Below are 12,173 nucleotides of genomic sequence, written 5' to 3'. Positions count from 1 at the left end.
GTTCAGTAGCGCCGAAGTCTACGGGTATAGTGTCCGGAGTCCCCGGAAGAGGCCGGAGTGTGGGCTTCCGGCCCTGGAGGGAAAAATGGCGGTGGTCGCTGTGTTCCCGGCTTTGACGCGGGTGAGCGCACCGTGGAGGCTTTAGGGTTCTGGGCTGGCCACAGCGAGGATTGGGTCGCGGCTTCCCTTGCAGTCTTGGGGACCGCGAGGAGTGTCCAGCTGTCTGCCTGGTGGCTCCACGCAAGGGCAGACCCAAGGAGAGGTCATCTTGCAGTGAAGTAGGTCGCTCCCACCGCTTCCTAAACCTAGTTTGTGTCTGTTGTGGTACGTTGACCGGTTAGTCTTCTTGGGATGCCTGATTAGGATTTTACCTGTTTTCCAACTGATGGTAGCCGGACCACCTCTGGGCGCCCCAGGTGTTTTCTAATACCTGTGGGTGATTTCATACCAGATCGTGAGATGATTGTTACCTATTAATGCAGACGGTTCACACTGCAAAACGTCTCTTAGCTGCTTTTGCAGCAGCTCATATTTTTTTATATGTTGTATGTTTTCGTTTGTCTCGAGATATTTTCTAATTTCCCTTTTGGTTTCTTCTTTGAGCCATTTAAACCATTGTTCAAAAGCAAGTGTGTCATTTGATTTTCACATAATTGCGAACTTTACTGTTTTCCATCTATTGATTTTATTTTCATTTCATTGGGTTCAGAAGGGAGACTTGGGGATGGTTTTCCATTTACCTCTGCCAGTGTTTGGTTCATAAATTTGAGTGTTCTGATTGGTGTTGGGATGCATATATAATTGTTACAGCTTCCTTGGTGAATCAACCTGTTTGTCATATAATGCTCTTGTGACTGTTTTTGACTTAAGATCTCGTTTGTCTGACAAAGTAGGGACACTGATCTGGTTAACATTTGCACAGAATGTCTTTCCTTAAAGTGAGTCTCCTGTGTACTGTCTATGGTTGGGTCTTGTTTTCCTTACACAGCCACTGTATATCTTGCCTTGGGGAGTTCAGTCAGTGGAAGGACTCCTGTGACCGTTTTGATGTTTTGTGTCTTGTAGCTCCTGTGTCTGTTTTCTTTCTTGCCTTTGTGTTTTATTGATTTTTTTTTTAAACTAGAGACTTGCTTTGATTCCTTTCTCTATTGTGCATAACTTTGTGGTTACATGGACTGTTCATAGAACAACTTATTTTATGTTGATATTTTAATTTTAATCTCATAAAAAATGCTTCCCATTTTATGTTATTGAAGTCACCACTTCACGTTTTTGTAAGCCCACTGGCATATTTTTATAGTTTAAAAAATATTTTTATCTTTTATGCCACTGTAACAGTATTGCTGTATTTACCTTTTATCAGTGAACTTTGTGTGCAGTCGTTGCTGTCTGGCATTGAATCTGCATGTTCATATCCTTCTCTAGATTTGAGGTATTTTTACCTTCATTGCTTCAAGTAAACTTTCTGCTCCTTTGTCTTTTTTCCTAGAGAGACTCCCTTGGTCTGTGGTCCTTTTGATGGTATCTCACAAATCCCTTGGCCATTCTTCACTCTCACTCTTTGTTCCTCTGCTGGGGTCATTCCACATAACCTGCCTTTGAAGTCACTGACTGTTCTGCGTGATCAAATCTTCTAGTGAATTTTTCAATTCATTTATTCTTCAGTTGTCAAACTTCTGTTTGGTTCTTCTATTTTCTCTTTGTTGGTATTCTCGTTTTGTTCATGCATTGTTTTACTGCACTCATTGTGCAGTGATTTGTTAGGTGATTCTTACGCCTTCATTTCTTTCTGGTTGGTTTCTAGTGTTTTATTTTGTTTGGATTGGGTCCTGAGTCCCCGTTTCTTCTTTTGAAACTTAGTGTTGGGGCCCACACTTTTGGGATTGGATTTATACAGAGCCAGATCTTCACCAGCCAGCCAACCTTTTCTGTGGATGTGTTTTCTCTGCATGGGAAGATGTCAGTTCTCCTCCAGAGGGATTTATTCGTTTCCTTTTTGAGGAGCACATAGTCTTTTGCTCCCTCTGGTGTCTGTCTGTCATACTGCAGGTTCTTAGAGCTCTTGCAACTGTTGTTCACCACCGTCAGGTTTCTACAAGTGTCCAGGGATGCCAGGACTTATCAGTACTGCAAGTGCACTGAGACAGAAACCAGTTATTTGGAAGCTCCCTGAAAGCCAGTAACTATTCTGCATGTTCCATACATCTTCTGCCCACTCTGCCCCAAAGAAGAGGCTGTCAAGCTTTATTGGCCTCTGACAGCTATACCATGGGGTCCTTGGAAGCAGCAGCTACATGCCCAGCTTTCTGTTCTCAGAGGCCGCAAGTGACCTTTAGTACGTTGGTTCCTATTAGTGCTCTGATAAAGCGAGGCAGAACCCAGTCTCAGACGGTGTCCTGAAGAGCTGGAATGTTGCACACACATTACAACTCTTTCCTCCCAGGGAGAGGACAGAAGTTGGAGGCTTTCTCCTGCTTGTTCTGTGCCCATTGAGGGTTAGGGACCACGGTGGGTGAGTGTGTCCCTTGTGTGCAGCAGCCCCACCCTGGTCTCTCTGCCTGTCGCACTTAGATGTAGGCATGGGAGAAACGAGACCTTCAGAGAGCCCCCAGAAAAGCCAGGAGCCGGGAGTTTCCTCATCACATCACATGGTGAATGATGTCATGAACTTTCCTTCCTATTCTGGTGCAATTTTTGTCCACTCCTGCAGTTCAGGAGCCTCTACACTGATTTCTGGGTTTGTGTAAAGGGAGCTGGTCTGTGTTGTGGAGCTTGTGTCTCTAGGAGGGGCGAGTGTGAGGCCTTCCTTGTCAGCTACCATGCTGACGTCACAGCCCTCCTATCACATCCTGACAGTTTCTGCTCTCTGAATGGGGGCCTTGCAAGAACTGGGACCACACCATCTCTGCTCAGACTGGATTTCAACATAGACATAGTGATAGAATACAAGCCATACTGGAAGAATTTTAAGGGAATGCAAAGGAAGTGGGAGATATTCCAGCTGGAGAACCTCAGGAGAGGCACTGGCCAAGAGCATGTTTGCAGCTAGGGCTGGAATTGCTTTTTGGGGGATCTTGATACGTTATTCCATGTCCCTGAGCCAAGTTTCCTCAGCCGTACAGTGGGGACATCGTGAGCATGACTTCTTAAGGACGGCATGAGCCCAGATGCCTTGAACCCAGGCAGACCTCGTGTGAGTGACCGTGACAGTGGCTGCTGTCTTGAAGATGCTTGTGCTCCATTTGTTCCAGATGCTGGCCCTGTCAAGGCGCCGACTCGTGTCACCTCCACTCGACGTGACATCGTTCAGACGCTGCTACAGAGGTGACAGCCCGGCAGATTCCCAAAAGGACATGATTGAAATCCCTTTGCCTCCATGGCAGGAGCGAACTGATGAGTCCATAGAAACCAAAAGAGCGCGCCTGCTCTATGAGAGCAGGAAGAGGGGGATGCTGGAAAACTGCATTCTGCTCAGGTGGGTGACGGGCGCCATGGTGTCACCTGTCTTGCAGCAGAAATGACCACCTTTTTGACGTCTTTCTCTTTCTCCTTTTTAGCATCTTTGCTAAAGAGTATTTGCACCGTATGACAGAGAAACAGCTAAACCTGTATGATCGCCTCATCAACGAACCCAGTAACGACTGGGACATCTACCACTGGGCCACAGGTACGGGCGAGGCCCATACCCGCATGCGAGAGAGGGTGACAGGGCTGATCTGAGGCTGCAGTTAGAGCCCAGGCAATTTTTTTCTTTTCCTCACACAATAGACACACAACTTTTGAATTTTTCCAAGGCATACAAGCAGTGAAAACCTCTCTGGTCTGACGTAAGCGAAGCAGGGGTCTAGTGGGTTGTGTCGGAAGTCACAAACCCAGACTGGAAGTGGATGAAGTGGAGGGGCGCCATCGTGGCTCGGAGTCAGGCCACAGGAGCCCCGTGGCAGTCGCGCTCTGGCACAGGGAGGGATAAATTCTCATTGTGTGTAGTTAGAGTTAGCTTTGGGTAGAAGAAGGAGAGCAGAAAGCCAAACCCAAGGCCATAAGGGCTTAAACGAGACGGGGTGCCGTTCTCGCAGCAGACTGGCCCTCCCGAAAGGCGCGGCTGTGGGAGCAGAAGCCCAGGGGCCGGCGGGGCGGGGACGGCAGCTGTTGCAGCTTCGCCAGCTCTTGGTATCGCCAGGGTCTTACTTGGTCGCGTTCTTAGCCGTTCTGAGAAGTGCAGGGAGCTGTATCACAGTAGTTTTAGTTGGTGTGATCCTAATGCCTGAGGAGCTCCTCAGGTGCTTATGTGGTGATGTTTCTCTGCAGATTTTCCCTTCACTGTTTTTTAAAATTCAGTTGTTTGTTTTCCTATTGCTGAGTATTGGATTTTTGGTTTTTTTTTTTTGGTTTTTAAGATTTATTTTATTGATTTATGCATACAAGAGCTGGCGTATAGGTCAGAGGTGCAGGGGGCTGAGGGTTTCATGGTGAGAGGCTTCACCATAGACAGAGTGGGGAGCAGAACAGGCAGATCTACTGAAAATCACTGCTGAGGGGAGCAGCGGGCGGTCAGGAGAGGGCTGCTGCACCCTGGGGTCAGCTCCCTGGCCGGGGATTGGACTTGTGCTGCAGTGGCTGGCAGTAACTTCATAGTGCTGAGACTTACTCCTGATGCCACCAGGGAGGCTGGGTGAGATTTGAGATTAAAGTCTTTCATCAGATCTAAATCTTGATCTATAAATTATCTTAACATTGCCCATCAGAAAGCAGTTTTTTTGTTTGTTTTTTTAATTTTAGTGAAATACAACATAGCAGTTTTTCTTAGTGGATTACGCAATCTGTGAACTTATTTCCATTTATCTAAACCTTTGATTTCTTTAAATCAGTGCATTATTGCTGCATAACAAATTACCCCAGAATTACTGACTGAAAGCAACTCATGTTTACGTCTTACCTCATTGCTTTGGTGAGTTCTGTGCTCCAGGTGGTCTTAAATTACAGCAGGGGCAGGTCAGGGGCCTGGGGTCTCGCCTGGAGGTGCCCCTTGGGGAGGGTGTGTCTCCAGGCTCCCTGGGTTGGCAGAATTCAGTCCCTCTTGGGCTCTTCACCTGTGCGCTTCAGTTCCTGACTGACTGTTGCCTGGTGGCTGCCTTCTGTTCTTTGTCACAGGGCCTCTGCCCCTGGCAGCGTGCTCCTTAAAGCGTGCCCGCCAGGAAGGCATTGGGGCCCCGGGGTCTGCAGCCTCGTCGCAGAGATGTCGTTCCATCATCTTTGCCACATTCTCACGTCAGAATCCTGTCATTAGGTTCTGCCACACTCAAGGGGGGCCAAGCATGGGGCGCCACGCAAGGGCCAGGGACTCTCCCAGAAGTCCGCCTGCTGCAGACTGTCTTAGAGCGTTCGGTCTATTTTGGGCACACTTTCCTAGATTCTGTGTACCGGGCACTTCCTGTATTTCGGTGCTATTGTAAATGGTACTTTTACAAATACAACTGGTATTTGTATGTTGACTTGGTGTATCGTGACCAAAGTCACCTGGTCCCCGAAGCCCTTTTATAGATGCCTCAGGGTTTTCTGGGGGAGGTGGTTGTATTATCTGAACAGAGGGCATTTTCGTCTTCTCTGATATGTCTTCCCTTTAGGTCTTTTACTTAACTAGCTTTCTCGCAGTGGCCTGGGGCTTCCCTGTAGTCTGATGCATTTTCTCTGGATTTTCTTCTATCAGTTACTGAAAGAGAGATGTTGAAATCTCCCACTTTAATTGTGGGTTGGTTGGTAACTCCTTTCAGTACTTGAGAGTGCTGAGGTTTTTGCTTCTGGTATTTTGGATCGGTGTGTGAAGACACACTTAGACTGCTGTGTCTTAGTGAGTCGACTCCCTGGTCACTCTGCAATGCCTGTCTTTACTGCTGAGACTTCCCTTGCTCTGAAGTGTCTGGTGGCAATATAGACCCTACTCCAGCTTGCTTTTGATTCTGTCCACACTGTCTTTTGCTGTGTAGCGAGTTCCCTCGGGTTCCCAGTGCACGTCCTTGGCGGTTTTCAGCAGCGCCCATGTGTCAGCCCATAGTCCTGCTGGGCAGTGGCTCTGCCCCGTCTCGGCATCTGAAGTCAGTGCCAGCAGTTGTGCCCTCCCGTCCGGAAGTTCACCCAGAGTGCCAGGAACGTCCGTTTCCTTGCCATCATCTCCTTAGCTCCCGGTCTTGCTGCAGTGCCTAGAAGCCACTCGGCCCTTCGGTCGGTGGGATGGAGCCGCCCGCGTGTGGGCTCTTGCTCCAGAGCTGCCTTCCTGCTCGCCGCCGGCAGCTGGGAGACTCTGCTGTGTGAGCAGGCCAGGGTCCGGCCGGCTGGCCTGGCCTGGCCTGTGGTCGCGGTCCTGCATTCCGGCGCGCCCCAGGCAGGGTGAAGCCGCCCTGGGCCCGCGCAGACCCCGCGCGGCTCCAGCCAGCCCCCTGCGTGTTTGGGCCGAGCCGCGGCGTGCGGCCTCTCCGCTGTCTTCCCGGCGCTGTGTTCTGGCGGCGCTTGCAGACCTCGCCGGTGCCGGAGCAGAAGCTGCCGCCCGTTTCCTCCTCTGGCCGCGTTCCCGTTTCCTTTTTGTAATTGAGGATTTTAGATTTCACTTTCCTTCCCTTGATGTCCATTATGTGCCCTGATCTTTGGATTTCTTTGGTGTTCGCCCTAGGGCTCAAGTATGCACCTGTGATACGTCTGTTTGTTTTCCAACAATACCACCCGCTCCGTGCATGTTGGAGCTTGAGGCCAGACAGCCGGGCCTCCGCCCACCGTCTGTGCTGTCATTTTCCCACCTTTTCTGACGCTACAGCCTACACTACATTTTCCATTGTTTTATCTTTTAAAGATGTATTTATTTATGCTTAACAGAAGTTTGGTACAGGCCAGAGGTGTGGTGGGTGAGAGGCTTCACCAGAGACAGAGCGGGGAGCAGAACAGGCAGATCGATGACATACACTGCTGAGGGGTTAGTGGGCAGGTCAGGAGCGGGCTGCCAGCCAGTGTGGGTCACCTCCGGGGCAGGGATCGAACTGCAGTGACTTTGGAGAGCTTCATAATGTGGTGCTTTAACCTGTTGGGCCACCAGGGTGAGCCCCCTTTGTTTTATCTTTATTGTGACTTAAAACATGGGAAAAGATACATTATATTTTATTTTTGTAAGTATATAAATTGTAGCATATAAGTACAAATAAATGCATTCCAAGTAAAGTCCAGATACTATGTATAAAGTATATTTTATATTTATCTTCATTTCATCTCTGGAGCTTGTCCTTTCTTCATGTAGATTCATGTTTCTCACTGGCATCATATTCCTTCTGCCTAAGTGACTTCATTCATTAACAGTTTATCTGGCTCTCGTTGGGGTGAATGCAGTCTAGCTCCCAGCATCCTGAGGGGGAGCCTGGACCTCTGGCTTACTTTGACTGTAAAAAAAACACATTCGAGGCCCCGGCTGAGTGAGGGAACCCAAACGTGCTTTTGAGGAACACCCTGTCCCCCTCGAGTCAGGCCTGGTAGGTGGGTAGTTCAGAGCACGTGAGCGGAGCTTTCCCGGGTGGGGGAGGCTGTGCTCGTCAGTTAGATCTTCCAGGAATGTCTCAGGCCGAAGGGACGGTGGTGCTGAGTGCGCGCCCGTACCTGCCGCAGCTGGAGTCCTATCTGCCCTGGCGCCTCTTGCTTGGGCGGTGGCCCTGGGCCTCCCAGTGAGGGTCACTTTGTTGAGTCTCTAGTGTTCTTCCTGGAAATTCCCTTCTGCATACGATTATAATAATGATTAGCATTTCTCCTCATAACTAAGGTCCCTGGAAACTTATAGACTAGAAGGGAAAACAGTCTCAGGACACAATCAAAATGCCAGTGCAGAGCAAGGTCGAGCAGCCTAGACTGGACAGGCCCGTTTGTTCACACTCAGGTAGTGACTCCTGTGGCCTGGTGGCCGTGTGGTCTCTGTTGCGAATGCTCGGCTCTGCTCCCTTAGTGCAAAGCTACGGCCGACGAGCTGTGAACTAGTGGGAACAGCTGTCCAGCGCGAGTGTTTACAGCGCCGGCTGCTGTGGGTGGCCAATTCCTGCCCTGGCCGCTCGCCTACTAGAGGAAGACTGGAGCGTGTCCACAGCTCACCCTGGACGTGGGTCAGCCTCCAGGGCACCGTGATCAAACAGTTGCTGCAGCAAAGCCAGTCACATGGTATTTCTGGCTTCCCAGAAACCACTCTCAACACTGTGTTGAGTCTACAACAGCGTTCTGTCTAAAATATGTTTAGACCTTAAAAATTTCTCTGTTGCTAAAAACGCTAAGCATCATCCACGCCTTCAGTGGATTGTGATCTGTTTTTGCCATGCTGTGCCAGCAGATACACCATGCAGTGCCGCGAAGCACAGGAAGCGGCTCCGGGCCGAGGCCCGCGTGCTGGTGTCAGGGTCGCGGACCTGAGCCCTGACTGACGTGTTCCCGTCTGCCTTTCTTCTGCAGAAGCAAAGCCAGCTCCGGAGATATTTGAAAATGAAGTCATGGAATTGCTGAGGGATTTTGCTAAAAACAAAAACAAAGAGCAGAGACTGCGTGCACCGGACCTTGAATACCTCTTTGAAAAGCAGAGCTGAGTGGGGTGGCCTGCCTGTCACCGGGCGCCTTCCTTGGCCCCGCTGCTCCTGCTCGACACTGGCCTTCGTTACCTGCCTCGCCTTCAGTGCACAGCCCATCCAGGCCGTGGGTCCCGCCTCAAGTGACAAGCCCACCTCTACCCTAGGACTAGTAAACGTTCCTTGACTCTCTCTGACACTATCTTCTGTTCAGTTCTGAGCCTCAAAAGTGGTTCTTCTGTGTGGCCGGTGCTAAGCCTGTCCTCTGGCTCCTGACTCTGGAGACAGGCCTGTGCCACAGGAGGGCGCTGCAGGGGAGGCCGGGGGGCGGCAGCTCCGCGTGAGCCACCAGCCCTGCGCTGGGGGGAGGGCTTTGTTCAAGTGCATTTCCCCCTTCTGACCGCTGTGATCCTCTCTGCCAAGAAAGCTAACCCGCCCCTGAGCTGAATCCTTCAGAAACACAACAGGCAGAATGAGGGCAGCAGGCGGCCAGGTGTGGGCATGCTGCTAAAGAGGCAACATCCTCCTCATCGGGGTGTGTCTAGAATGTTCCCATGTAAGCGGTGAGATGGCTGACTACTAAAGAACATTGGAAAAACAAGGGAAATCACAGTGCCCAGCCCGCGCAGTTATTTTCATTCCCTCTCCTCGTATAATTTATGGTTACAAGTTTGTGGAGTTTTATAAGCCGCGAAGGTAGGTTTCCATGCGGCGCTATAACAAACTTTGTATTTCTACTCTGCACAGTGATTTAATTGACAAAATAACAACACAGGAAATAATATATCAGCGTGAGTCAGTTGGAAGTGTTGAGCTCCCTGGGGTGTTGCTGGCCAAGTGGGCCGGGACCACTGAAGGCTGGCCGTGAGACGGGCAGGCCAGAATGCAGCCATGACAGCCACACGCGCGGAGGAAGCTCACGCTCCAGTGTTGCTGAGCTCTGGGGTCCCCACAGCCTGGCCCCACCTGCCCTTCAGGCTGCCAGCCTTCGGGAGAAGGGACATGAAGGCCTTTACTCTTGGTGCCCTCCAGACTAGGGGCATTAGGCCTGTTTGGGGGGTGCGGAAGCAGACGCAGAGGAAGCTGGTCAGCTCAAGGTCAGTCTGCGTGGTCGAGGCACTCTTGTGTGTCCACAGAGTTCCTGGCCTTTCTGCTGTACTCCCTGCTGTGTAGGGCGCTGCCTGTGGCAGTCCTCCGGCAGGGAGAGCTCACTGTTCTGAGACCTGAGCTGTGTGCCGCAGTCCTCCCAGAGTGAGCAGTTCTCAGCCCCAGGGGAGGCAGCGTGGGCACTGGCTGTGAGCTCCACTCCTGGCTCCGCTGCTCTTTTCAGGAGTCGGCCTGAGCCTCGGTTTCCTCATCTGTAAAATGGGGATGGTGACACTCCCTCTCTGAACTGGAAGAGATTATCAGCTACCACGAGCTAAAAAATAGGGAGGGCCGCTGCCTGGCCCCCTGGACACAGGCCGCTAGGTGTCCACACCGGGCTTCCTCCTGGAACTTAACCCTGCCTCTTGACGCAGCGGGCGGTGGGCAGCCTGGTCTGCAGACAGGAAAGCCACGCCTGACCCAGGGGCCGCGGGTGTCTTACCAGCCAGTGAAGACGGGAGAAGACAGGTGCTGGTCACAAGACCTTTGATGGAAAAAGCTAGCACTCACCCAAGCCAGGAGTGGGAGTGACACCTTCAGGCAGCAGCAGAGCAGGGAGGAGATGTCACCCTGGAGCCGATGACAGATCTGGCCATTCTCTCCGGTCCTCTTGTGTGCTGCGGGAGAATGTCAGGCAGGCGGGGAGTTTACACAGGGAGATAGATGTCTGGGCTGCAGGAATGCACATGAGCTGGGCTGTGACTTGTGACTTGCTCCCTCCTGGACATGTCTCGCAACAGAGCCCAGGAGCCAAGTGCAGGCAGCTCCCCGGGGCTTTGACTCCCCTTGCCCCGTCGTCTCGTCTGACGTGTCAGCGTGCTGTGGGCTGCCACCCCTTGCACCCGGGTGGCGTGCTTCTCAAGGAAGGGTTTCCTTTCCGGCCACTGGCTTGTGTCCTCCCTGAAAGCGAAGGAGCTTGCTAACCTCAGCTGCCCAGTGTCAGGCCCAGGGGTGCGACGTTAACAGTTTTTCTCTTTATTAGGCATTGAGTAAAACTAGGACGGCTAAAGTGCATTTTAAAAAATTAATAAACGTAGAGGGCCAGCAGCCCCCATGGACCCGGGTGAACAGGAGCAGGACTCGCGCTGTTTGACACATCGCTGCTCCCTGACCTCATTCAGAGCCGCGCTGAGCGCCTGGCCCTGCCCTGACCCATCAGAGTGGCCCCGTGGGCCTGCAGGCTCCCTCGTGATTTGCCAACTGGGTCAGTCAAGGCTGCTCTCCTCACCGTTTCCTCTTTAATTCATTTCAAGTCTTGCCCATCCAAGGCCTGTGTGCCTGGGGTGTGTCTGTCGGGGTCATGGGGGGCACCTCTCACTAGTTTGGGGCATTCGCGAGGTCATCAGCTGCAGGTCCAGCACAAGCCTGGTTCATCACTGGGGCAGATTCCACTGGGAGTGTGGCGTGCCTCGCTCTCACCCTCCCATCCTGGCGCTGTCACTGACCGGCCAGGAGGACTCCGCAACCAGGAAACCATGAGGTTTCCCCGGCCATCAGGCCTGCAAGGTTTCTGTGCTGACAGCACTCTGGTCAGTGTCTAGGGGGCAGTGTCAACCCGTCAGTGTCAACCCGCAGCTGTCACCTGCTGATGGCTGATGAGCTCTCAGGTGCTCATGTGATGCTTAGACTCCCAGTGACCCCTCAGGATGAGGCCGGGTGCTGGGCTCTCCCCGGCCAGGAGGTGGCACTGGCTGGACAGGTGGCCTCAGGCAAGTGATGTTCTCTGGGCTTTGAGAAGCAAACCTCCCTGCAGTCATTTGGGGGCTGCTCACAGAAATGTCGAAGCTGTCTAGAGAACTAGCAGGCTTATGGGGCAAAGGCCGGGGAGGGAAGACCTCTACCACGCAACCTGTAACCACAAGGGAGTTCAGGCCCTACTCTCACCTGAATCCAGACACTCCTGCCACGGAAAAGAATATTCTCTGGGAAGGCAGTGTGGGCTCACTGTCTTACGTAACTACATAACATGTTTTAAAAAGGGAACTGACGTGAAGATGTACAGGTTATTAGCTGGCATGTAATGAACTGCTGCCTCTGGTGACACGTGCCGGGGAGGTGGAGGCGAGCTGTGCAGGCGGCACTCGGCCGTCAGGGCGGAGCTGGAGCCTGGGTCTGTGAGGCCAGCTGGTGGCCTTGAGCATGTTATTTACCTTGGCCTGTCCACCTCAGCCTCTTGTACGAAAAGAGGAGAGACAGCAAACCTCTCCTAATGTGCATGTAAGAACTACATGAATCCCGCTTGTAACGTGCTTAGCACAGCCCCTGGCACCCTGGGAACAACCCAAGGAAGAAGCCAACACTTGTTTGCCCGTGGGGCAGAGGGCAAGGGTGACGTTTGGAGCTTTCTGGGTCTTCTCGTCACTGCCCTTTCCCTCCAAGTTGGAGACCCACCGGCTCTGAGAGCCGGATGTGCCCAGTGGAGAAAGCCACATGAGCCCCACTCCAGGCCCC

At 52.0% G+C, this 12,173-nt stretch overlaps 1 protein-coding gene across 1 annotated transcript; it reads left to right on the top strand.

The window, feature by feature from the left end:
* The first annotated feature begins 2 nt into the window (after positions 1 to 2).
* On the top strand, positions 3 to 8,768 carry SDHAF2 (succinate dehydrogenase complex assembly factor 2). Its single transcript, XM_012725439.1, has 4 exons — positions 3 to 121; positions 3,252 to 3,475; positions 3,558 to 3,667; positions 8,467 to 8,768. The coding sequence occupies exons 1-4, from the start codon at positions 86 to 88 to the stop codon at positions 8,595 to 8,597; spliced, it is 501 nt and encodes a 166-aa protein (XP_012580893.1). The 5' UTR covers positions 3 to 85; the 3' UTR covers positions 8,598 to 8,768.
* The last annotated feature ends 3,405 nt before the right edge of the window (positions 8,769 to 12,173 follow it).

The sequence above is a fragment of the Condylura cristata genome, unplaced genomic scaffold (genome assembly GCF_000260355.1).
Source record: "Condylura cristata isolate star-nosed mole 26May11 unplaced genomic scaffold, ConCri1.0 scaffold00015, whole genome shotgun sequence".
NCBI lineage: Eukaryota > Metazoa > Chordata > Mammalia > Eulipotyphla > Talpidae > Condylura > Condylura cristata.
This window is presented reverse-complemented; position numbering and strand designations above follow the sequence as displayed.

Excerpts from the sequence above, each read along its gene's own strand:
- SDHAF2 (XM_012725439.1), top strand. The coding sequence starts at position 86 with ATGGCGGTGGTCGCTGTGTTCCCGGCTTTGACGCGG. Across the intron at positions 122-3,251 it reads TGTTCCCGGCTTTGACGCGG|ATGCTGGCCCTGTCAAGGCG; the intron begins GTGAGCGCACCG and ends CATTTGTTCCAG. Across the intron at positions 3,476-3,557 it reads GAAAACTGCATTCTGCTCAG|CATCTTTGCTAAAGAGTATT; the intron begins GTGGGTGACGGG and ends TCTCCTTTTTAG.